Here is a 24,892-nt window from a genome sequence, read left to right as displayed (position 1 = left end):
AAGGCAGAGCTGTGTGTGGTGGGGAGGATCAGGGCTGGCAGGAGCTGTGCTCCGTGCAGTGCCTTGCACAGAGTCCTAGGACAGCCTTTAATGGCCAGCTGAGCTGTTGGCGGGTTCAATGCCTCGGCCTCTCGGCGAGCACCAGCAGCGGAGGCGACGTGTCAGTGGCCCTGCGGGCTGTGCCAGTGTGGCTCCTGCCAGGAGAGGAGTGAGGGCAGCCTCCATCCCTGGCATGAGTGGGAAGGGGCTCAGCCTGGGGGCCTTCATGGGACACCTCTGCACACCGTCGCCCCGCCCTTGGGGGAGGTCTTGCACGACTGACCTGCTCACAGACTCTGGCATCCCCCCCCCACCCCCCCCATTGCACCAAAACCCTGTCAGGCTGGAGGCAGGAAGTTGTGGTGACCCCCAACTACCTTCCCCTCCCCCCACACCCCTAGAGACTGCCAGCTCCTCCGCAAAGCCCCCACATTTGCCTTTCCCCTCCTCTGTCCCCCAAATAGCCCCTTCTGCACAGTTACCCCATCTCTCCCACTGCCCCTCACTCCCAAACACCCCCCCTGCATCTGCCTTTCCTTATCCCTCAAATGCCCCCTCTAATTTGCCCCAGCCCCTGATGCCTCAAATACCCTTTTCCCCCCTGTAATGCCCACCCCTGAATTTGCCCCTCCCCTATATTTGCCCCTCTGCTGTGCCTCCAAATGCCCTCCAACATTTGCCCCCATTCATCCTGACCCCTAATCCCCCTCCCCCACATTTTCCCCTTCCACATTTCTCATTGCCCCTAGTTCGCCCCCCCTCGCTTCAGAAAACTACGATTCCCAGCAATCCCCGCGCTGTCGTATTCCCCCCCCCACTCATGACCTCTGACCCCGCTCATAAAGATCTAGACTGAAGCCCGGTAATAGCCCTAGCTCTTCGGGTCTGCGCATGTGCCAAGAAAGGGGCGGGGGAAACGCGCTTCCCCCGAATCACCCTCTCCTCCTCTAAAGCCGGCAGCTGACAGCGCGAGCGGCAGCGGGAGCTGCAGCCCCGGCGCGCGGGGACTCTGTAGAACGCTGGGGAGCAGACGCTGGCGCGCGCCACAGGTAAACCACTAACGGTCCCCAACGGCTACCCGAGGTTTTTCCCGCGCTTTCCGGCAAGGGGGCGCCTCGGGGCGGGGGGCTGCTGCGCACGCGCAGTGTGAGTCCCCTATAAACAAGTGGGCAGTGTGGGTCTCCTCCCCTCCTCACACCATCGCTCCCCCCCCCCCCGGGGGAAGTCTTGTACACCCCTTGCACGACTGACCTGGTCACAGACTCTTGCATGCCCCTCCTTTGCACCAACATGGGGCTCTCACACATCACTTACACTATCAGTTCCCCATATGTGATTTGTGCACCCATTGCACCGTTGCTCCCTCATAAGGCTCTTGCATGCTCCTTGCACCAGTGACCTGAGTGTGGAGCCCTTGCACACCCCTTGCACGATCATTTCCCCATATGTGGCTTATATGCCACTTGCACCATATCTCCCCTCACAGGGCTCTTGTGCAGCTTTCGCATCAATGATTTGCACAGGGAGTGCTTACATACCCCTTGCACCACCGGTTCCTCCACATGGTTTGTGCATCCCTTGCCCCGTTGCTCCCTCACAGGGGTTTTGCGCACCCCCACACTATGAACCTCTTGCACCACTGGTCCCTCTCATCCCTGTGGGACTTTTGCATGCCCTGGCACCTATTCACAGGAGGCTTGCCTGCCTTCTGCACCATTGGTTCCACTCATGGGACTCACACAACCTTTCCAATAGTGACTTGAGAGACCCACATCCCTTGCACCATTATTTTCTTCACAGACTTTATGAATGCCCTTGCACCAGTGATTTATTCATAAGGGTTTTAAACATTCCTTGCACCATCATTCCTTCTCTTTGGGGATCGAGCACAATCATCCCATTCCCTAGGATTTTGTATATTCCCCGCTCTATCGCTGCCCCAACACACTGGGGGTCTTGTGCTATCGTCCCTATCCTGCAGTGGGTTTGCACGCCCTTGCCTCATTGACGCATTGGTGATATGTATGCCCTTGCATAATTATATCCCCTGTAGGTGGACTATATGGGGGCTTCACATGTTCACATGCGGGATTTTCTCATCCTTGCACGACTGCATGCCTTTATGTGAGTTTTGTCAGGATCCTGTAGGGAGTGTGTGGGCCCTTGCCCTAGGATCCTCTGGAATAGCCATATTGCCTTGTGCTATTGTGTGTCCTTGCACTAGGCTGACATTTAATAGTTGTCTTCTCACCCCAGGACCCTGTTGAAAAGTTGTACGTTTTTGCAGCAGGAATACTCCTGCACCATAACCCTACCAGGACCTCAAGGAATAGTTTCATATGTCCTTGCACCAGGACTCTGTGCAATAATCATCTCCTTGGACTAGGATACTCCACCTCCTTGTACCAGAACCGTGTAGAATAGCTGCCATCCTGCACCAGGACCCTTGAGCTTTTTCACCTTGTTGCACCAGGATCATGTGGGATATTTGCAGCAGAACTCTTTAGGATACTTGCTTTCCTTGCACATTACACCAGAAACCGGTGGGTCATTCTCCTCCTCGCACCTGGATCTCTTGTTCTCTTCTGCCTGCATTGTTGCACTAGGACACTGTAAAATTCTTTTGCCTGCTTGCACTGTCTCATTTCCGTAACCAACGGACCCCTTCCTCGAACCACCTTCCGTGCAGAATATTTGCAAACAAGTGCTTGCCCCAGGACTTGTGAGACATTCTCTTTGCACATACTGGCCCTGCAGTGCACTTCTCCAAGGATTGTCTGCATGCTAAAGCCTCGGGCTAGGGCCTCCGACAAACAAATCATTGACTAAACCAGACAGCTGTGAAATATTTGCACGGTAAACCATGGGTCAGCTCCCATGCTCCACCTTTAGCCACACCTGTGGAAAACTCACTTGATAACCACTGGATGGCTGGGCACCACATCGCACCAGACGGCTGAGAATCCACCTTAGACATGAATCCAGTTGGTGGTGGAGCCTGCTGTTACCCCACTCATTTCATTACCCTCCTAAATTTTTGTTTCCCTTCTATTTGTTATTGTTTCTGGATTATTAGAATTTAAAGCTTCCCCAGGAGGTTATTAGATTTCTCCACGTGTGCATGCACCAACACCAACGGTCTCCTGCCAAAATGGCTTCTGTCCGGTTCATGGTGACCCCTACAAAAATCGACGACATCCCAGGCCTATCTGACACCAGTCCAGACCTCAGCTCCCGCTCCAGCTCCCGGGTCCGCTTCAGCTCCCGGGAGAGTGTCCCTGAGACAAGCCGCAGTGAGGGCATGAGTGATTTCTCAGGGGCCACCACCTCGGTGGCCACTCTTGCGGGTGAGCCGGCTAGCGACAGGACGTCCAACCCCCATGACGTGGCAGAAGGTAGGTGGTACGTGGACGGTTATGTGCATGAGCACGAGAAGCTGGGAAGTCACCGATGTTGCTGTGGCTACCACTGTGGTGGTTTGGCTGGTGTGGGAGGGTGAATGGAGACCTGGGTGCATTGGAGGTGGACATCTCTTGGGAGCGTGGTGAGAGACATGGATGCAATGGAGATGGACAGTTTTTTTGCATTGGTGCTAGAGCAGGACATCTCCGGGGGATGTTGGATGCATCCACTGCAACTTACGGGTACATTGGAAGTGGAGAAAGAAACTTTATGGGTGCATTGAATATGACACACTCAACTTGTGCAACTGCAAGTTGGCCAACAGATAAGTGCATTGCAACTGCTGGGTGTGCTGGAGATGGAAGGAGACCTCTTTCAGCTGCATTAGAGAGGGATGACTCATGGGTGCATTGGAGATGTAGATGGAGGGGGATCAGTTATGGATGACTCCACAATAATTCATGGCTGCAGTGGGGTAGGCTGGTTTATGGTAGCTAGTGCATCACCAGGTGCAGTTGTCTTGCCAGTTCTGTCGCTGCCCATCAGGTGCCTCCTAAATGCTTTGGTCTTTCCACTTGCTCACAACAAACGGGAACACACTTCCATCTTCCTTTTTGGGGGTGAGGTGTCTTGGTTGCCAGCTTTAAGATAAGTGTGGCTGGATGGGGTGGTGTTTTCACAGAGGGTTATAGTGCATTGACTCTATTGCTATCACTGACTCAGCCAGTATCCTTATTTCTTCAGCCTCTTTCCTGCATGGGAAATGCTGAGCAAGGCTCAGCGGAAATGACTCGGGCGAATTGAACTTCCCTTTAATCCTGTTGATTCCCTTTTTCGTGCAGACTCTGATGAGAGATGAGTCCTAGAACTTGATGTTGGGGCTTCGGTCACCACTGATTCAGAGTCATGGCTCCTCTCGGGGCCTCCCAGCGTGGGTTGTGTTACAGGCCTGATAATGCTGTGGTCTGCAGTACGTGCACATAAATGCCGTGTTTGTCTCATAGGATCTGTGCGCAGGGATTGCGTCGACTTCCGGGGTGAAGCAGCTGTGTAACAGTGCCTAGTAATGATGCACAGTGCTGAGATGCAGCTGCTTCTGGTGTGGAGCATGGCTGCTGCTTTAACAGCTCCAAGAGTTTAGGACAGAAAGTGAAGGAGGACTTTGGATTGGATTGATATTGCAGGGAGAGATTTAAAGGAGGCAGAGTTGACTCTTTAGAGCTGGGATTTTCTGGGGTGCTGGGTTCATTCCCAGCTCTTGCAGTGAACATGAGTGTGCAATTGTGAGTCCGCCCTGGTACCAGGTGTGTTCATCTCCCCCTTGTCCTAAGGGGCTCATGGATGGCCATGCTCTGGGGCAAAGCTGATCAGCCTGGGGTCAGGAAGGGAGAGCTGGTTTATGAATATTGTCCAGCTCATACTCATGTGCCTATGAGCCTTCACCACTGGAGCACCCGGGACAGCCCTGTGCTCCCCGTTCCGTCTGTGGGATCACTTGTGGGATAGTACCCTGGTAATGTCCTAGACGTTTTCACAAGACATCAAGGCCGCTGTGTTCCTCGAAGGTGGCCCTTTTGTTGCCATCAGAGGCCTGAAGCCCAGTGAAGCAGCAAAACAGGCACTGCAGGAACTGGAGAGCAGGAGTGTGTGTGTGTGGCAGGCCTGCAGCAGGAGGATAGAGCGAGCAGACAGCTAGCGCCTCGGGGACTTAATGTCCCCGGCACCTCAGCTGTTTATCTCCCGAGAGAGGCTGGCTGTGCTTTTCCAGACGTCCTTTGTCCTTGGGCAGAGAGAGAGTGGATGGGGACTGGGGAGAAGGTTGCTGCATGACCTGATGTGGCCCGAAGGCTGGGATGTGTGCGTCTGTCTGTCCATATTCTCACTCAACTTCCTTGATTTTTCAGTACATGCACAAAGACACGGATGTACAAGCTCACACATGTGCATGTGGTTGACTTGTTTTCAACAGCGGCTCATGCATGCACAGAGACAGGTGCATAGATCTTATGTGATCTTACACACCCACGCATTTGTGTAGTGCTCTGTTGCTGTTCAACGCACACTTGTGCATGGGGGCCGCATGACCCACCGACACGAGTGCCTGCTGCCCTCCCTACTGAGCTGTCTCCCCACTTGTTTTTCACCCACAGTCCCTGTCTCATGCAGCCCCCTCCTTCCCTTCATTCCATGACAAATGGCCCTTTGCAGCGCCCGCCTACGCCTGTTCTCTGTTCCTCAAACAGTCTTAGGGCTGGGAGAGCTTGTAGCCTGAGAGTGGGGGTGGAGTGCTGTCCTGGGCTCCCTCTGTGCTAGGGGCTAGGTCCTGATCTCCCCTCCCCCATCCCAGATGCTCACAGCTGGCTCTCTGGCCCTCCTCATCCATTGATTCCTCTGTCCAAGCTAGATGGATGTGTGTCCTTTCTGTGCTGTGAACAAAATGGAGTCAGGTCTCCACTGCAGTCAGGGGTGACTCTGGATTGACTGCAGGGGGAGCGGAGCCTGGAACCAGTCCTGATTCTGTGGCAGCTGACGAGAAATTGGGGGGGGTGACTCCAGTTCTGCCCCATAGTGTGTGCTCTGACCTCAGCCCCCCTCTGTTCTAGGGCATCACATAGTTGTGTGGGCGTGCATGGCTGGAGCAGAGAGCAGCAGAGGAGGAACTGAAAGGGCATAACTGGAACAAGAGGTGGGGCTCTGGGTCAGGACGAGAGGTTGTAAGCAAAATTACTCCCAGCCCACAACTATCCCAGCCCTGTCCGCTGGCCTCTCCCTCCCTCCGCACAGCTATGCTGGTGCCCCTCAATCCTGACCTACAGCTATCCCAGCCCTGGCCTCTCACTGTCACTCAGCTCTGCTAGTGCCCCTCAGTCCTGACTCTCAGCCCCTTGCTATCCCATCCCTGGGCTCCCCCACCGCTGCTGGTGCCCCTCAGTACCAACCCACAGCACCTGCTGCCCCAGCCCTTGTCTTCCCCCAACCTAGTAGTTCTGCTGGTGCCCCTCAATCCCAACCTGCAGCCTCCCTGACTGTTCCACTTGAACATATACCGTGGTGTAATGTGTGGTTTGGCCTGTTGATGGCAGCAGAAATAAAGTTAAAAGATACCTGACAGGGGAACATAAATTGTCCCTAATAAGAGAACGGAGGCCCGATCTACACTGCATAGTTAGGTGTACAGTTAGGTGTACGTAAGGCAGCTTACGTCGACCTAATCGTGTCTGTGTCTACACTACAATGGTGCTTCTGCTGAAATAAGTAAGCCCAGTGCACCGACGTAATAACTCTACCTCCACGAGAGGCACAGGGCTTATGTCAATGTAATAAGGGTGACGCAGTGTCTGTGTAGACACTGTGTTATTTACGTTGGCTGTTTGCTGTTGGCCCCAAGCTGGGCTGACAGCTGTTAGCAACCTCCAGCCCTGCTGCCTCCCCATGAGGGACTGGAGGGGTGGGGAAGGACACCATGGTCCTGGCCCCCTTAGTCTCTCACTGGGTGGCAGCAGGGGGGCTCCAGCTATCAGCCCCAGCAGTGGAGGTCACAATGGGAGGCTCCCCCCAGGCTAGCAGCCAGAGCTGTGAGCCTGCACCTGTCTCTGTTCACAGCAGGGAGCCTACCAGCAGTGAAATTGATGCTGCTTTTACTTGGCATTTCCTTTCCATCTCCCTCTGTCAGCTCAGGTGGGAGAGGACTCCAGCTGTGAGCTCCCCACAGGCTGACATCCAGAGCCCAAGCCAAAATTTGAAATAATAGCAGCCACGAAACTGACAATAACATCAATTTCACGGCTGGTGGGCTCCCTGCTGTCTAGTTGAGTCCCCTGTGGGCTCACAGTTGGGGCTGTCAGTGCCAGGGTTGGGGGGTGGCCCAGCTGTCAGCCCGGCAGATGCTGGGGGAGGGGCATCTGTGAGCCCCGTGCCTACAGTTGGGACTATCAGCCCCAGGGTTGCTGGGCTCCAGCTGTCAATATCCAGCAATGTCCCATTTCAATCAGTGGAAGTGCCCCTGGTGAGGATGTGAACCACTGCTTTAAATACTGCAGTGGCTGTAAGTTCACTTAATGTAAGTTGACTTCATTTTGTAGTGTAGACAAGCCCTACATTGCTCTGTCCCTAATCCCTTTTCCCTGATCATCTCAAAGCAGTTTGCAAAGGTAACTAATTCATCTGAGCCTGTGCAGGGGGTGGGAAGCCTCAACAGAGAACTGAAGGGGCCACTGTGCCAGGGCTCTCCTGTGCTTGTTCAAGGGGTCATTTCAGGGCAGGGGTGTGTGGCTAACCCCATTCTGGAGTGGGAAGTGGTGTGGGTCCAACCCAGCGTTTGTGTCATTCACCCTGGCCTGGAGTTCCCCATTTAGGCATTTCCTAAACTGATTAAGACCTTTCCCCTAATCTCTGCTCCTTCATGGTATACACAGAGAGGGTGGGGTATGTAGGGAAAAGGCCACCATGCGCTGGAGTTTGCCCAGCTCCACCTCTCCTGCTGTAATCCACTAGCCCCACTCCTCTCCCAGAGCAAGGGGGAACTCAGGAGTCCTGGCTCCCAGCTCTAACCCACTAGACTCCACTCTTTTTCCAGAGCTGGCGATAGAACCCAGGAGTCCTGATCTGATTCCATCCTGCCTCTCTGAAAGCCATGCTACAGCTCAGGTGGCCACAGACGTCTCCATCCACACAGTAGCTGTGGGGCTCTTACCCAGAGCTGGCTGCATCACAGCGCTGTGCCCGTGCTAGTCCTTGCCTCTCCCATGTTGCCTGCTACGGTTCAGCGGGAGAGTGGAAGCAGTTGTAGGTGGAGCAGTTAATCCTCTTAGTGCCAGTAATACACACACAGCAGGGGAGGGCGTGTTCCCCCCCCCCCACTGTCCCGCCTCTTCCCCTGGAGCCTGCCAGTCACCTGATCCTGGTGCTTCCAGTCCTTCTTTGCTGGTGCTGGGGGAAAAGTTAGTCCAGAAAATGCCTCACTTCACTGTTACCAAAGTGGATGAGGAGGAGGAGGGTGGTGTGGAAGAAGGGTCCCAGGAAGGAGCTAACAGGGCTGGCATCTGGATGCCCAGAGAGATCATGGTATCAGGTGAGCTGTCATGTAAACATGTCACATTAATCTGCTTTACCTGTGTCTGTCTCTTGGCTGCTCCTCCCCTACCTGGGCTGCCCCCTCTGTCTCGGGGGGAGGGTGCATGGGGTGGTATGGGGGGCCAGTATCTCTTTATTGTCCCCTCCCTCCTGATTGCCCCCCAGATCCAAGCAGCCTCCTCAGCCTGCTTTCCTCAACCATCATAGCAGCCTCCTCTGGGCTCTTCCCAGCCTGTTGCATGATCTTCAGTTAAACACCAACCACAGCTCCGCTACTGATTAGTGAAGGAAGTACGCTTGAGTGGTTAGAGCAGGGGCACTGGGAGCCAGGACTCCTGAATTCTGTTCCCACCACTGGAAGGGAAGTGGGGTCTAGTGGATTAGAAAGCAGAGGAGCCAGGACTCCTGGGTTCTTCCTCTTAATAGCTGTGTGCTTTCTGGGCTGGTTCTTCCCCTGCCCTGGGCCTCACTTTCTCTGCTGACTGTGGCTGGGGGAGGAACTGTGGAATGTGCTACAGGGTCTGATCCTGAGCCCTCCAATCTGAGTGAAACCTTTCCATGGATTGGGATCAGGCCCGGAGACCCTAACAGAGAACGGGCCATGGGAATGCCCTGTGCTGTTACCTTCTATAGGGCTGGTGTGCATTTGAGTCCAGTGTGGATCTGGACAGGCAGTTTTTGGGAAGGGATCTGCAGGGTGACTGTCCCCTTGGGGATTGATGCAGCTGACGATGGGGATAGGGGATCCTGTCACAGTGGGGATGATGGGTGTAGTTAAAGAGGGAGGGCTGTGTTTGCTCAGACTCTAAACAGCCCCTGCCACCAAGAGAGAGGGAACAAACCCCAGTGTCCTGGCAAATTCAAGCTCTGCTGATTCTGTCCTGGTCCAAGCCACATGGCACCCTCCTTCACTGTCTGTCCCAAACCTACATGGCAGTGCTGTGTGGCTGTTACCCAACCGCTCCCACCCCAGAGATGGCTGCATCTCAGTCCCAGGCGAGCCATTTGTGTGCAGTCTCGCTATGCAATTGTTATGTAGCTGTCAGTTCACACCCCAGAATCTGTAGAATCTTAGCACTTGGTGAGCGATCCCAGTGCAGGGTTGCTGTGTACCCATTACCCAGCTGCCCTCCCCCTGCCCCCAGAGGTGGCTGCATCTCAGTGATCCCAGCAGTGTTTTTATATCCCTCCATGTGCGTGAAGCTGGATTGACTGAGAATCTCATTAGATGGCAAACACCTCCCCCCATGCACCCGTGTGCTTAACCCTTTCCTTTCTGCCTTGTTCCCTGTGTTTCCTAATCAATAATCAGTTACGCTCAGTAGCTGGAGCACTGGGTGTGCACTCACTTTTGGCACAGCCTCCCCTGTCGACCTAGAGGGGGCGCTCCTGGAGAAGGTGCACATTGGGGGAAGCTCTCACTGCATCTGCCCCTGCTCTGGGCTTGCACAGAGGGGTCACTGCTGGCTTGGCTCCTTCCCCTGGCAGGGAATTTCCTTCCATCTCTCTGACATTTTCATTTTTCCCTCCTGTCTGACTTTTTCATTCTTTCGTCCTTTCTCCCTGCCCTCTCCTGGCTAAAGCAGGCTCTGTGCAGCCTGGGAAATACTCCCTGCAGTATCTTCCACCCACTGTGCCCAGACCTCGGTTGGGCATTGCACATGGCTGAAATGACTTTTCTGAGCTGCAGCTGGAAGAGGGGTGTGTGTTAATATACCACCCACTTTATACAAGGCCCGCGTGTTAATCCAGCTCGCTAGTCAGGACTCCTGAGCTCTCACTGTGGCTCTGGGAGAGGAGTGGTATCTAGTGGTTGGAGCAGGAGTGGTTGGAGAGGGCTGGGTGCCAGGACTCCTGGGTTCTATCCCAACCTCTGGGATTAGGGAGAGGGGGAATGTCCAGCCATTCCCCCACCCTGGGGCTGGATCGGGGCAAGTGCCCCCTGAAGGGGAAAGTCCCAGTGTTCCTAAGTATGGAACCACCCACTCTGGCCCAGTGGCTGAGCAGGAGCAGGAGCAGGCCTCATGTCACACAGCAGCCCAGCTAATTCAATTTAGCTCCAGCGGGGAGGGCAGGCTATAGCCTGGGCAGCATCAGGGATTATATCCCAAGCCTAGCCCCTGGCTTCCTACCAGGCTGCCCTCTGCCTGTCAGGGCTCATGCTGCCTGTCTGCTAGATGGAGAGGAGATGGTCTGTGAAGGTATTCTCAGCTCTGAGCAGCAGTTACAGCCACTCAGATGGTGTGCAGAGAGCCAGGACTCCTGGGTTCTGTTCCTGCTCCCAGAGGGCAGAGGGTCTAGTGGTTAGAGCAGGAGGGGCTGGAAGTCAAGACTCCTGGGTTCTTTTCTCAGCAGAAAATATGGGATAGGGGGTCAGTGACAGAAAATCTACCTAGCTCCACGGAGTGGGAATGTAATGCAGCTCAAGCACTGGCCACAGGATCAAGTGTCTGTAAGTAAGGATAGAACCCAGGAGTCCTGTATGGTGTCCTAAGGCAGTGACCCTGGTATTGAGGGACCCTTTTCCACACCCACAGGTGGTCCAACTCCTTGCTTTTCTCTCTCCCTGCTCCCGGAACAGGACCACCTCTGGGGCAGTGTGTGAATTGAAGTGGGGCCAGCATTGGGTCAGATCTGTTCTCTGGATGGTTGGAAAGGGCAGGATCCCAGCTGCTTCCATGTAATCCCCAATTATCTTGCGCCATTTCCTGACCCAGTGAACAGGGACAAAATCCTCAGTCTGGCGCCAGACGCTGCTTCATCGGCTGAGCAGCAGGGCCAGGGGACAGACACAGCCGGGGGAGCTGTGGGTCTGGACTCTCTTTCTTTCCCATCTTTGTCTCTTTTTTCCCCTCCTGGCAGTACGTGGGCTGTGGTGAATCCTTCATCCAGAGCCCCCGGCTGGCAGAGGGGCTCAACAAAGCCTTGATTCATTACCTAACCCAGGGCAACTGTCGCCCAGCCGCCCACCTCGCTCAGTCACGTTGCTCTCTGCTGCTTGAGGGTTAAGGTGACAGGAAAAGATCTGAGGAGTCTGATCTTGGGAGACTGGCACTTTCTGCCCCTCGGGGGTCCAGCCTGTCATGTGTGTCTAGTCGGGGGACTGACAAGTTTCCTACCCTGCCGCATAGAGCAGCCTGGAATCGGTGCCCACTAGAGGGAAAAGGCCCCATCTCCCATTCCTGACCCCCGTGAGCCAGCCAGTCCCCCGCCCTGCGGTCAGGTTGGAGCTGGTGCCTGTTAGAGGAGAAAGGCCCCATCCCCCACTCCCTGAACTCTGCTATATAATTGCACTGGTTTATTTTTATATTATTGCAGCTACTTTTTGGTTTTGAAATCATGCTCTAAAACCCCCAGAATCTTTGCTCGTTTCCTTTTCTTTGCTAACATGTATCAGTGGGAGGAAATATATTTTATCAGTTTTTTTTTTCATTCCTTTTTTTTTTCTTTTGTGATTCATTTTTTCCCATCTTCTGTTTGATTTTCAGACGTGAGTCAAACCTCCATCACAGGGGAACAGTGTCAGCTCTTAGGTATGGTATTGCTAAGGAGTCGTGTATCTCTCTCTCTCCTGGCCAGAACGAGCCTGTGTGTGTGTCCATTTGTGCCTATCGCCTGTTGCTGGAGGGGATGAACCCTGCTTTGTGTGTCTGTCCCTGCTGCCACCCTGCCGAAGCCCTGCTCTGTGTGTGCACGTGTGTTTCACCCCTCTATCAGACTACCCTAAGGAGAGGGTAATTTACATACCCCTCGCTACTAATTCCCCTCTTTCCCCATCTGTTTGTCCTTGGATCCTCGCAGGCACCTGCAGCTTGAGCTCCAGGCCCAAAACTGAGGTGTGGCTTTGTCCGTGGTCCTTCTCAGCCTGATTTCAGTCATAGAGGGGGTCTGGTCTGTTGGAACTGAGTGACTGGACTCCTGGGTTCTGTTTAAGCCACTCGGGTGTTGGGGAGAATGCCCCTACGAACCCCGCTCCCCGCAGCACCGTGCCCCCAGGGGCCAGCACTGACTGGGAGGGGAGAGCGCCCCCTACTGAGCCCCCGCTCTCTGCAGCACAGTGCCCCCTAATGCCATGCTGAAGTAGTCTACTTTGGCTTTTCCTGCCGGGGAGCCCCCAGCCCGTGGATCGGGTGCCGTGGGGCTCACTTCTTAGTACCTTGTTCTCCGCTGACCTTGTCCCGCCTCAGCGTTTGGCTGGTAGCGTGGCTTTCCCTGTGCTGTGTACAAAGCAAACACCGAGGTCAGCTGAGCTGCTCAGGCCCTGCCACTGGCAGCTGCACAAATAGCAGTGCCCATGGGGGGTGACATTACGCTGCCCCAGAGTGGCACTGGGGGGCGCTGTGCTGTAGGGAGTGGGGTGGGGGCTCTCCCCTGGTAGTCAGCACCGGCCTCAGTTCCCCAGAGCGGCACTTGGGGGCGCTGTGCTGTAGGGTGTGGGGTGGGGGCACTCTCACAGTAAGAGCCGTGCTAGGTGAGCTAACTCTGGGCAGTGTTCTGCCAACTGCCCCAGAGGCCCATTCCGAGCTGTGAGCAGCAGAAGGGGCCTGGGGAGCTCCCTACTACCTGGGGGGCAGGGTGCCAGAGAGTTGTTATTCCTGTGCCGCTGCCTCTTGGCTGAACGTGCAGAGGCGGCTGCAGGTTCAAACTGTGCTGGCATCTGCCTGTGATTCCGTGGCCTGGGGGCCTGGGCTGGGCAATAAGGAACAGGGGGTTATTCTGCCCAGCCCAGCAAGGAATCTTCCTCTGAGCAAGCAGCAGCTTGACTGTTGACTCGCCTCTTGCCAAGGGGCAGAGACAGGGTGAGACCACAGGGTAAAGCCCGGGGGGCTGGGTGCCAGGACTCCTGGGTTCTATCCCCAGCCTTGGGAAGGGAGTAGGTTCTAGTGGGTTAGAGCAGGGTGGAATTAGGAACCAGGACTCCTGGGTTCTATCCCCAGCCCTGGGAGGGGAGTAGGGTCTAGTGGGTTAGAGCAGGGTGGGATTAGGAGCCAGGACTCCTGGGTTCTGTCCCCAGCTCTGGGAGGGGAGTAGGGTCTAGTGGGTTAGAGCAGGGTGGGATTAGGAGCCAGGACTCCTGGGTTCTATCCCCAGCCCTGGGAGGGGAGTAGGGTCTAGTGGGTTAGAGCAGGGTGGGATTAGGAGCCAGGACTCCTGGGTTCTATCCCCAGCCCTGGGAGGGGAGTAGGGTCTAGTGGGTTAGAGCAGGGTGGGATTAGGAGCCAGGACTCCTGGGTTCTGTCCCCAGCTCTGGGAGGGGAGTAGGGTCTAGTGGGTTAGAGCAGGGTGGGATTAGGAGCCAGGACTCCTGGGTTCTGCTCTTGCTGCTGTGCCTCAGTCTCCTTCCATTCCAGAGGAGTTGTAGAGGTGTGAGTGTCTGTACATTGGTGCTGCAGTCCCCTTGCCAGGAGGGAGCGGTGAATGGCTGGGCTCTTGGAGAACCCTGGTAAGCTGGTACAGGGCTGAGACCCCCCAGCTCACTGCACTTCATACTGGGATCTCCCTGTCCCACTTGTCTTTCCTCAGATCCCGGGCGCAAGAAAGACATCTATCTCAACAACACCAGCTACGAGGATGGGGATGAGTATTTCGACAAGAACCTGGCACTCTTCGAGGTACCCTCGGTGGAATCTGCCCCCCACAGGCAGGGAGGAGAGGACAGAGTGGGGAGGTGGACATTTGCTGCCCTCTGGTGGCCAGTGCTGGGAGGCTGAAGCGTGGTTCATGTCCATCTAGGTGCTATGATGCAGCCCTGCCCTCCGATGGGGTAACAGGGCCTGGGGGTTTGTCCCTTCCCCCAGAACTAATCCAGCAGCCAGGTCCGCTGTGCTCTTCCTCCGGCTAGTTCTCTGCTGCTGGGATAGGGGTGGTGGGGCTTCAAGTTCACACCCCTTTGAGATGCACATAGGCAGTTGACACTTCTTGGAGCAATGGGCTCAGGCTCAGGCTGCATCTCAGTAATGGGCTCGGGATCAGGCTCTCTGCAGACTCAGGCAGCAGGGACAGCTCCCAATTTCACTCCCTCTCGTCCTGCAGGAGGAAATGGATACCCGGCCCAAGGTGTCCTCCCTGCTTAACCGCATGGCGAACTACACCAACCTGACGCAGGGGGCACGGGAGCATGAGGAGGCTGAGAACATTGCAGAGGGCAAGAAGAAGCCCACAAAGGTGAGGGGCTGCGGGGTGGGATTGAGGGGCACTGGTCAAGCTGGGACCAGGCTGGATCTCAAGGTTGGGATGGCATGGGGCTGAAGGGTGGGATGGAGGGGCAGGATTGGGGGGCAGTGTGGGGAGCCCAGGGATGGGATAGCAGGGGGCTGCAGGGTGGGATTGAAGGGCACCAGCCCTCTTAGTCTATCCCCTCCCAGAGTAGTCCTGCCTCCCAGCACTCCTTACCCTAATCACAGTCTCTCTCTTTGCAGACGCCCCAGATGGGCACCTTCATGGGCGTCTATCTGCCCTGCCTGCAGAATATCTTTGGGGTCATCCTCTTCCTGCGCCTCACCTGGGTGGTGGGCACGGCCGGAGTGCTGCAGGCCTTTGCCATTGTCCTCATCTGCTGCTGCTGCGTGAGTGTCTGCCCTCAGGGGGTCACTAAGGGGCATTGGAGCTCTGCCCTTGCGGACAGTGCTGACCGTAGCGTGGCACTATCGGGCACTGTGCTGCAGGGAGTGTCCCAGCTAGAAGAGTGTAGTGAGTTCTCTAAGGATCGTGAACCCTGGTGTCCTACCCAAATCTGGCCTCAGTTAATACAGTTCTGCTTCCCCAGGCCCGCCCTCATCCGCCATTGGCGATGTCATTCTCCACCACTTCGGTCACTGGGCCTCTCCAGCTGCCTCATCTCACCCCAGAGGCACTAAGGGGCATTTGGTGCAGGCCATGTGAATTTGATGTCTGCTACCAATTCAGTGCTGTTCCTCTAACAACACCCCCTGTTGTCCTCTTTCACCTTCTCCGCAGACGCTGTTAACTGCCATCTCTATGAGTGCCATCGCCACCAATGGAGTCGTGCCGGGTGAGTGGGTCAGGCCATTCTTCTCTCCTGGATTGGCCGGCATCCCCATCCCCTCAGCTCTGGACTGGGCCCATCAGCCAGGCCTCAGTTCTTCCCTGTGGTGGTTCCTGACCTCCATCTCAGGGCATCTCCTGCCCTGGCGCCTATGGATGGGGAGCCCTTGGGACACACCCCAATCTCCCTAGCTGCTCCCTGACTGTCTCTGTCCACTCTCTCTAGCTGGGGGCTCTTATTTCATGATCTCCCGGGCGCTGGGCCCTGAGTTCGGGGGTGCTGTGGGGCTCTGCTTCTATCTGGGCACCACCTTCGCTGCCGCCATGTACATTCTGGGAGCCATTGAGATCTTCCTGGTGAGAACGCTGCGCCCTGGGGGCCTGGGATCTGTGTGGTGTATGTGACATGTCCCATTCCCCACCCCCGTGAGCCAGCTGCCCCCCTGCCCTGGGGTGGCTTGGAGCCGGCGCCTCCTGGAGGTAACATCTCTCTCTGTGCCCCGCACAGATATACATCACCCCGGAGGCAGCCATTTTCCGTAGCACTGATGTGCTGAAGGAGTCGGCGGCCATGCTAAACAACATGCGGGTCTACGGCTCAGCCTTCCTCGTACTTATGGTGCTGGTGGTCTTTGTCGGCGTGCGCTACGTTAACAAGTTCGCCTCGCTCTTCCTCGCCTGCGTCATCGTCTCCATCCTGGCCATCTACGCCGGGGCCATCAAATCCTCCTTTGCCCCACCCCACTTCCCGTAGGTGCCGGCGGGCTCTGCGGGGGACTGGCAGAGAGCGTGGGGGGATTGGCACTGCTCAGGGGTGGGGCTCACCTCGATTAGGGGTGCCATGGGGGTCTCTGTGCTCTGGGGCTCTGTGTCTAATCTGCCTTCCCGCCCTGTGCAGGGTCTGTATGCTGGGGAACCGCACCCTCTCTGGTCGGCAGATCGACATCTGCGCCAAGACCCAGGAACTGGGCAACTTCACGGTGCCCACCCAGCTGTGGGGCCTCTTCTGCAACTCCAGCAAGCAACTGAACGCCACCTGCGACGAATACTTCGCTCACAACAACGTCACCTCCATCCAGGGCATCCCTGGCCTGGCCAGCGGCATCATCACCGGTGAGGCCCTGTACGGCTGGGCGGATCTGCCCACCAGCCAGTGGTGAGGGGAGCCTGCCGTGGCTGCAGCCCAGTGACATCTGGGCATGAGCTCTGTCAGCTATGGAGCCTCTCAGCCCTCTTTCTGAGGCCCTCGGCCAGCACTGGCCCCCAAGACACTCCAGTAGCTTAAACGCAGACACTGCAGCTCCGGAGATTGGGAGGGAGAATGGGACCCAGGCATCTACAGTGGCAGCACGGGGCACTCCCAGAACCTCGGCCAAACCATGAGCCGGCCGTTTTCATGGTACCGGCTAGAATTCCTGGGTTGTACAGACTGACGCCCTGGTGCCGACTCAAGAGACCCTGGTGGCTCTGGGATGGGACAGTCCAACCCCCTGTGGCTTCACCCCGTGGCCCCTGCCCTGCTGACTAGCCACTTCTCCCTCCCTGCAGAGAACCTGTGGAGCAGCTACCTGCAGAAGGGGGAGATCATCGAGAAGCCCTCAGCCCACTCTGTCGACGTGCTGGGGGCCATGAGCCAGGAGTATGTGTTAGCTGACATCACCACCTCCTTTACCCTGCTCGTGGGCATCTTTTTCCCCTCCGTCACCGGTGAGCACTGCTGCCGTGGGGGATGGGAGCTGGGGGACCATGGCATCCAAGAGGGTAGCACAGGGTGATCACCTCTTGGGGGGGCCCTGCCGGCTCCCACTGCTAGGGAATAAGACCCTGGTGTCTGGGATGGCAGCACAAGGCGACACCCCTAGGGGGCCCTGCAGGCTCCCACTGCTAGGGAATAGGACCCTGGCTTCTGGGACAATGGTGCAAGGTGCTCACCTGGCAGCCGTTTCTCCTGTGCTGATCGTTGCAGGGATCATGGCTGGCTCGAACCGTTCTGGAGACCTGAAGGATGCTCAGAAATCCATCCCCATCGGCACCATTCTGGCCATCCTCACCACCTCCTTTGTCTGTATCCTGCCAGGGCTAGTGTGGTGGGAGGGGCACGGATGGGGCAGGGAGGGACATGCCTTGCTCAGGGTCAGAGCATGCCAGAACCCATATGAGGCCAGGTGGAGAAGGGCCCCACCGCGGGGCGAGGCTGCGTGGGGGTGGGGGATCACAGACCAACCCGCTGTGACCCTAGGGCCATGGCCGCCTTGACTCCACACTACCATAGATCTCAGCAATGTGGTTCTGTTCGGGGCCTGCATCGAAGGGGTGGTGCTGCGGGACAAGTGAGTATTGGGGGAACCTGCCCTGTGGTGCTTGCCAGCACCTGCCGCTGGGGCTGCCTGTCCTCACCATAATGCCGCCTCCTCAGGGGGCGTGGGTCCCCCTGCCCATAGTCCTCTTTCCGTGGGGTCCCCCCAGAGCACCTCTCCACTAGGTTGTCTCCCATTACACTGGGTCGTCCGCAGCCCATGACACTCCTCCACTGGGTCCCTGCATCCACTGCATCCCTATAGTACCTCTACATTGGGTCTTCCCCAGCCTGTTGCACCCATCCACTGGGTCTTCCTGTTCACTGGGTCCCCATAGCTTCCCTCCACTGAGGCCCCCTAGCCCATTATGCCCCTCCACTGAGTCTCCATTGCCCCCCTCCATGCGGTTCCCCTGTCCGAGGCTCTTCCGTGCCTAATCCCCCCCGGCTGACAGTCCCTCTCCCGCCGGCAGGTTTGGCGATGCTGTGCACAGGAACCTGGTGGTTGGGACGCTCTCCTGGCCCTCACCCTGGGTCATCGTCTTCGGCTCCTTCTTCTCCACATGTGGAGCTGGGCTACAGAGCCTTACCGGCGCCCCTCGCCTGCTGCAAGCCATCGCCAAGGACAACATCATCCCCTTCTTGCGGGTAAGAGCGTGCTCCGCTTCACTCTCCCTCCCACAGTACCCAGCCCCAGAGCTGGCTGCATCTCCACGCTGGGCGAGCCATCCTTGTGTGGCTTTGTGTAGCTGTCCTCCAGCTGTGCCCCTCTGCCCCCGAGCTGGCTGCATTCCTGCCTTCCTGAAGTGGGTTTCCTGTGTGCTGTCGCCCTAGGTATTCGGCCATAGCAAAGCCAATGGGGAACCGACATGGGCTCTGCTCCTGACAGCGGGTATCGCCGAGCTGGGCATCCTCATTGCCTCACTGGACCTGGTGGCCCCCATCCTGTCTATGTAAGGTTCCTGCTGAGCCACGTGGGGGGGAAGGGTGTGGGCAGGATTCTGTGGAGGGGGCAGATCTCGCTCCCAGCTGGGATTTGGCATTCGCATCCCAGAGTGGGGAATCTCGTGGTGGCATGTCAGCCTGCACCCAAGGGGGAGCCCCGGAGGCACCACCCCCGACTCTCTCTTGTCTTTCTGGGTCCGTAGGTTCTTCTTGATGTGTTACCTCTTCGTCAATCTGGCCTGCGCCTTGCAGACCCTGCTGCGCACCCCCAACTGGAGACCCCGCTTTCGCTACTACCACTGGTAAGGGGTTGTGCCCCAGCACTGGGAGGAGAGTGGGGTCTAGTGGCTAGAGTAGGAGGGGCTGGGAGCCAGGACACCTGGGTTCTATCCCAGCTCTGGGAGGGGTATGGGGTCTAGTGGGTTTGGGAGGACTGGGTGACAGGACTCCTGGGTTCTCTCCCCAGCTCTGGGAGGAGCCTGGTGGGTTGAAATGGGGGTCTGGACTCCTGGGTGTGTGTGCTCTCTCCCTCCCTGCAGGGCACTCTCATTTGTGGGCATGAGCATTTGCCTGGCGCTCATGTTTGTGTCGTCCTGGTATTACGCCATTGTCGCCATGGTGATCGCCGGCATGATCTACAAGTACATCGAGTACCAGGGGTGCGTCGTCTCCTGCAAGGCCTGGCACCCCTTGGGCTAGACCTTCAGGAGTTCCCCACCTCCTCTGCCTCGGCTTCCCCATCCCTTGCCCACTAGGGAGCAGAGTGGGGCTTGGGCTCCATGGGGCAGGCAACCCCCGCCTTCTCTGGGGGCTGCCATCCAGGGGCCTGTGGGTAGCTGTAGCAATGGGAGACACCCCCTTCCCCCAGTGGCCCCCCTGCCGGGATGGAGTGCTGTGGCTCTCTACAGGAAGACCTGTCTCAGGGGTAGAGCTGAGGGAGCTGGAAGCCAGGACACTTGGGTTCTGTCCCAGCTCTGGGAGGGGAGTGGGGTCTAGTGGTTGGACAAGAGTGGGCTGGGAGCCAGGACACCTGGGTTCTGTCGAGTATGAACTTGGCCAGGTCCCTTTCCCTGCCTCAGTTTCCCCAGCTTTCTCAGGTGACCCCACCTCCTCAGTGTGGGGTGGATGGCTTTCGACTGAGCATCATGTCTTTCCCACCCAGAGCCGAGAAGGAGTGGGGAGACGGCATCCGGGGCCTGTCACTGAGCGCCGCCCGCTTCGCCCTGCTGCGCCTGGAGGAGGGCCCCCCCCACACCAAGAACTGGAGGTAGGAGAGCCCTATGCCCCGCTGTTCTCTGGGGTGAGCCCCTCTGGTTCCGCTGTGACCCCTCACTCCCCGCAGGCCCCAGTTGCTGGTGCTGCTGAAGCTGGACGAGGATCTGCACGTGAAGCATCCACGCCTGCTGACCTTCGCCTCACAGCTCAAGGCGGGCAAGGGCCTGACCATTGTGGGCTCCGTCATGGTGGGCAACTTCCTGGAGAACTACGCCGAGGTGCTGGCGGCTGAGCAGGTCAGGGACGGGAGAGAGCACCCCCTGCCAAGATCCACCCTGCTGCATGGTGCCCCCTGCCGCGTGCCTTCCCCTCCCCTCCAACAGCATGGTGCCCCCTACCGAGCCACTTGGCCCTGCTCCATGCCACACAGTTCCTCAGTTCCCCACTGACTGCCCGGTGCTCCCTTCTGAGCCCTTGCCCCCGGCTCTTGCTCTGTGTGGCACAGTGCCTCCTGCCAAGGACCCCTGCCATGTCACACCCCACTGCATGATACCCCTTGGTAAGCACCCCACCCCCCTGCTCTGTGTGGCACAGTGCCCCCTGCTGAGTGCCTCCCCATGCCAGCAGTACGGTGTCCCTTGCTGAGCCCCAGGACAGTGCCCCCCCATAGAAACCCCCCAGCTCCTGCTGTGTGTGGCACAGCATGCCCTGCCATGTGCTCACACCCGCCCCTGCTGAGCACCCAGGACCCTGCTCTCTGCGGCACAGTGACCCCTCCCCCTGAGTGCTGTGGCTTCCCTTTAAGAGGCCTCACCCCCAGCAGCACAGCGCCCCCTAGCTGCTCCCCTGTGTGCGTGTCTTGCAGACCATCAAGCACCTGATGGAGGCAGAGCGTGTGAAGGGCTTCTGCCAGCTGGTGGTGGCAGCCAAGGTGCGGGAGGGCATCTCCCATCTCATCCAGTCCTGTGGCCTGGGCGGCATGAAGCACAACACGGTGGTGATGGGCTGGCCCAACGCCTGGCGCCAGAGTGAGGATGCTCGTGCCTGGAAGACCTTCATCAGTACGTGGGGGTGTGGGCTTGGGGGGATCCTCCCCTCTCTCCCACTGGTGCCCTCTGACCACTTTTTGTCACCATAGGCACTGTCCGGGTCACCACAGCTGCTCGCCTGGCCCTGCTGGTGGCCAAGAATGTGGCCTTCTACCCAGGCAACGCAGAACCCTTCCTTGAGGGCAATATCGACGTGTGGTGGATCGTCCACGATGGGGGCATGCTCATGCTGCTGCCCTTCCTGCTCAAGCAGCACAAGGTGCCATTGGGGGCTTGGCCTGTAGGGGGGGATTGGGGGTGGCAGGACTGGGGAGCTGATCTGCAGGTGCTGACCCATCCAGATTTTGGTTTCTCTTTCTCTCCCCTCCTCCCCCTATGTCCCCAGGTGTGGCGTAAATGCAACATCCGCATCTTCACGGTGGCCCAGCTGGAGGACAACAGCATCCAGATGAAGAAGGACCTGGCCACCTTCCTGTACCACCTGCGCATTGAGGCGGAGGTGGAGGTGGTGGAGATGGTGAGAGACTTGAGGGAACGGTTGGTGGGGAGAGGGCCATGCTCTGTGGCCCCTCTACGGGAGTGGGGGAGGCTGCATATGAGCAGAACGGCCCCTAGGGGGCAGCACTGCAGCAGCTGAAGAGTGGAGCCTCTCTTGGGGGGGCCCAGGTATAGGCCCCATCTCTTCACATGGGACAGCTTTGTCCAGGGCTTGGAGCAGGAGGGAGCCAGGACTCCTGGGTTCTGTGCCAGCTCTGGGAGGAGGATGGGGCAGGTTGCACCTCTGGTCTCAGCTCATCCCACATGTGCCCCATGCAGCATGACAGTGACATCTCGGCCTACACCTACGAGCGGACTCTGATGATGGAGCAGCGCTCCCAGATGCTACGGCACATGCGGCTCTCCAAGACTGAGCGGGACAGAGAGGTAAGTGGGGACTGAGGGGTGGGCTGCTCCCCTTCCCCATTGGGCACTCCCCCACTCACCCTCTGGGCATCCTGCAGGCCCAGCTGGTGAAAGACCGCAACTCCATGCTGCGCCTGACCAGCATCGGCTCCGATGAGGACGAGGAGACGGAGACCTACCAAGAGAAGGTGCAGATGACCTGGACCAAGGATAAGTACATGGCAGCCCGCGGGCAGAAGGCCCGGACTCTCGAGGGCATGCAGGACCTGCTCAACATGAAGCCGTAAGCCCCTCTTGCTTCCCATTAGCCCCTGGGGACTGCCCCCCTCCACCTCCCATCATCCCTGGAGGTGGTGATGGAGATGCCCCAACATGAGGCTAGAAATGCTTTCCTCCACCCCATGGGAGGCATCCTGATCACCTATGGAGCCACCCTGCATTGTCTGGCCCTCCCCAAGCCAGTGTCTGCCCCTAACCCTCCTGCCCCCTGCAGGGACCAGTCCAATGTGCGGCGCATGCACACAGCTGTTAAACTCAATGAAGTGATTGTTAACAAGTCCCACGAGGCAAAGCTGGTCCTGCTCAACATGCCGGGGCCGCCCCGCAACCCCGCAGGCGATGAGAACTGTATCCTTGTTGTGGGGAGCCGGGGCTTGGGGGGGGGAGCGCTATCTGTCTTGCCTGTGTTGGCTCCTTAACCCATGCCCCAGACATGGAGTTCCTGGAGGTGCTGACTGAGGGGCTGGAGCGGGTGCTGCTGGTGCGGGGGGGTGGCAGCGAGGTCATCACCATCTACTCCTAGAGCACCCCCTCCACTGGCCCCTGCCACTCTGTTCCACTGCTGCCCTCCAGACAGGCTGGGGAGAAGGGGCATGCTAAAATCCAGTGGGGGCTCACCTCCATGGAGCAGTTACCCCACCTCTCTACTCCTACAGGGCAAGAAAGCGGGTGGCACCAAAGGGACTGTGGTATTAGACCCAACGCGGCAGAGTCACCAGGGGGCAACCCTCACAAAGCAGGGATGGGAGAGATTTCCCAGGGTGCTCGTCACCACGCAGTGCCAAAGCTGCTTTGCTTCCTTTCAAGCTGCTGTGGAAGGGTTGTGGGCCTCCTACCTTCTCCTAACCTTTTGTGTGCAAGCAGCGTGGTTACTGTAATGGGGCCTGCTGGGGGCAGGCCAGTGCGAGTCACTGACCCAACTTCCTAGGCCTAATGGCCGGGGTGCCCATTGCAGGGGCCAGAAAACCACCAACTTATCACACATGTGGCTTAACTTTTTATTTCACATTCACTCCTGCCCAATAGCCATAGGGCTGAACTGGGGGTGGGGTTGCTGGATCAAGAAAGGGCAGAGACATGAGGTCCCCACTGTGCCCCCCCCCCTCTCTCCCCCCCACCCCCGGGCTGCTGTTGTCTTTCAGCACTAACCATGGCAGGCTGGACAAGCCGTTGCTGGAGCCCAGGGCAGCCCTGAAACAGGCAAATCCACTCTCCTCTCCCCCTACAGCTTCAGTTGGAAGGCAGGGCCTGGCAGCCACTACTTGATCTTTGGGGGGGAGGGGGACTTAATTTATTGGGGGTCAAGCCCCAGTTTACAGTGTTAAGGGTGAGGAGGGATTTTTTTTTTGCTCTGTACCAGAACTGTGTAAAGAATAAAATTTTGTACATTACGTATAGCTGTGGGCTGATGCTTGCACATGGAAGGGAAAATCCAGACTGTGCTGGTTGGGTGCACTCCCCCCCCAGCAGGCAGTGGAGCCACCTCTACACAGCAGCTTTATTTGCCCCTCCCCCTGAGGGAGGGGGAGGCTTGGAGAGGATGGTGGGGGCTCAGAGCCCAGCAGGAGGGGTGGAGACTCCAGGTCCTCCTGGAAGGCCTGCGATCACTCCAGGGGTGAGGGCTGTTGGGAGTCACAGCAGCAGCCCCCCACCTGTGTACTCCATCCGCTGCAATGAGAGGGGAGAGGGGGTCAAGTACAGCCCTGCCAGCCCCCACCCTGTCTTCCTGCATAACACCCCACCCCGCTGCTCAAAAACCTCTACACTGTCCCCAGGAGCTGAGCCCTCCCCCCACCCCAGCCTTCCCCCCTCACCTCAGGGGGCTCGATGAAGGCCAGCCAGTCGGAGGCGTGGGTGGGCAGCAGCCCCATGGACTGGCACTTGTAAACAGCCAGTGCCAGCCCCAGCAGGTTCCCGATCAGATACACCAGCCCCTGCAGGAACTTCTGGCTGGAGCTCTCCAGCAGCTTGAAGGCTGGGGTGGGAAGGAGCAGAGAAGAGAACCAAGTTGGACTTGGGGGGCAGGAGCCAAGGTTGTGGGGAGGCTCCAGACACCAGCCTGGTGAGGAACCTGGAGCAGGGCAGGGTTGGGGGAGAAGAGCTGAGACTGCAGGGAGTCACTAATGGCCCGGATTGGGGAAGTGGTAGGGGGCTAATACTGGTTGAAATAGCCATGGGGCAGGGGAGATACTCACTAGCCAAGATGTGGGGGGGGGTTGCTGGGAGCAATGTGAACTACAGGGGGGCAAGTGGGGAGGGGGGGAAGATAGGGGATACTCACTGGCAGAGATGGCCATGAGGGCCTGCAGGGGGCGCCAGGCCATCATACACACCATCATGGTGGGGAAGATGGAGATGGTGTTCCCTGCCATGTACATGATGAAGAGGTTCATGGGGATCTGCTTCAGCGGCCCCAGCGCCACGTCCCAGCACCGCTGGAAGGGGGAAGAGAACATGTGTCAGAGGGGCCTTGCTCACCCCAACCAGCATCCTCCTCTGAAGCCCCCACCCCATCCTCTTGGAGAGAACCCAGGTGTCCTGGGGGTTCTCAGCCCCCACAGTACCTTCTCCACCAGGATACGGTCGGTCTCCTGGACGCTGGTGTCAGGGACCTGCTTGTCTGAATAGCCCACAGGATAGAGGGATTCGCCTTGGCCACTGCCCCGGTCGTTGCGGCCCCTGGGGA

The 24,892-nt window shown here is 57.8% G+C and overlaps 2 protein-coding genes across 3 annotated transcripts; one reads left to right on the top strand and one right to left on the bottom strand.

Moving 5' to 3' along the window:
- Positions 1 to 937: 937 nt before the first annotated feature.
- Positions 938 to 23,597, top strand: SLC12A6 (solute carrier family 12 member 6). 2 transcript variants are annotated; one of them, XM_032790423.2, is made up of 26 exons: positions 938 to 1,088; positions 2,296 to 3,434; positions 12,003 to 12,047; positions 14,038 to 14,126; positions 14,548 to 14,679; positions 14,934 to 15,080; positions 15,472 to 15,526; positions 15,746 to 15,876; positions 16,028 to 16,269; positions 16,418 to 16,632; positions 17,068 to 17,226; positions 17,486 to 17,584; positions 17,792 to 17,849; positions 18,289 to 18,463; positions 18,650 to 18,768; positions 18,964 to 19,062; positions 19,300 to 19,419; positions 19,923 to 20,027; positions 20,103 to 20,271; positions 20,841 to 21,036; positions 21,114 to 21,283; positions 21,410 to 21,541; positions 21,841 to 21,948; positions 22,026 to 22,210; positions 22,421 to 22,554; positions 22,638 to 23,597. In XM_032790423.2, the coding sequence occupies exons 2-26, from the start codon at positions 3,161 to 3,163 to the stop codon at positions 22,727 to 22,729; spliced, it is 3,450 nt and encodes a 1,149-aa protein (XP_032646314.1). In that variant the 5' UTR covers positions 938 to 1,088; positions 2,296 to 3,160; the 3' UTR covers positions 22,730 to 23,597. The 2 variants fall into 2 exon arrangements, with proteins under 2 accessions (XP_032646314.1, XP_074928493.1); XM_075072392.1 differs by lacking the exon at positions 2,296 to 3,434 and having other exon boundaries at positions 1,007 to 1,088.
- Positions 23,191 to 24,880, bottom strand: EMC4 (ER membrane protein complex subunit 4). Its single transcript, XM_032790429.2, has 4 exons — positions 24,771 to 24,880; positions 24,488 to 24,641; positions 24,021 to 24,181; positions 23,191 to 23,874 (listed from the first exon to the last, which is right to left on the bottom strand). Exons 2-4 carry the CDS (start codon positions 24,597 to 24,599, stop codon positions 23,839 to 23,841), a joined length of 309 nt encoding a protein of 102 aa, XP_032646320.1. The 5' UTR covers positions 24,600 to 24,641; positions 24,771 to 24,880; the 3' UTR covers positions 23,191 to 23,838.
- Between the last annotated feature and the right edge of the window lie 12 nt (positions 24,881 to 24,892).

The sequence above is a fragment of the Chelonoidis abingdonii genome, chromosome 14 (genome assembly GCF_003597395.2).
Source record: "Chelonoidis abingdonii isolate Lonesome George chromosome 14, CheloAbing_2.0, whole genome shotgun sequence".
In the NCBI taxonomy this organism is placed as follows: Eukaryota; Metazoa; Chordata; order Testudines; family Testudinidae; genus Chelonoidis; species Chelonoidis abingdonii.
The sequence above is the reverse complement of the archived record's forward strand: the minus strand, read 5'-3'. Positions and strand labels throughout refer to the sequence as shown.

What these genes read in the sequence shown, in the direction of transcription:
- EMC4 (XM_032790429.2), bottom strand. Translation starts at nt 24,599, where the DNA reads ATGAACCTCTTCATCATGTACATGGCAGGGAACACCATCTCCATCTTC. An exon ending in CCTCATGGCCATCTCTGCCA is followed by an intron (nt 24,182 to 24,487) that starts GTGAGTATCCCC and finishes TTCCCACCCCAG; the next exon opens with CCTTCAAGCTGCTGGAGAGC. An exon ending in CCTTCATCGAGCCCCCTGAG is followed by an intron (nt 23,875 to 24,020) that starts GTGAGGGGGGAA and finishes CTCTCATTGCAG; the next exon opens with CGGATGGAGTACACAGGTGG.
- SLC12A6 (XM_032790423.2), top strand. Translation starts at nt 3,161, where the DNA reads ATGCACCAACACCAACGGTCTCCTGCCAAAATGGCTTCTGTCCGGTTC. An exon ending in TCCTCATCTGCTGCTGCTGC is followed by an intron (nt 15,081 to 15,471) that starts GTGAGTGTCTGC and finishes CCTTCTCCGCAG; the next exon opens with ACGCTGTTAACTGCCATCTC. An exon ending in TCCTGCTCAAGCAGCACAAG is followed by an intron (nt 21,284 to 21,409) that starts GTGCCATTGGGG and finishes CTATGTCCCCAG; the next exon opens with GTGTGGCGTAAATGCAACAT.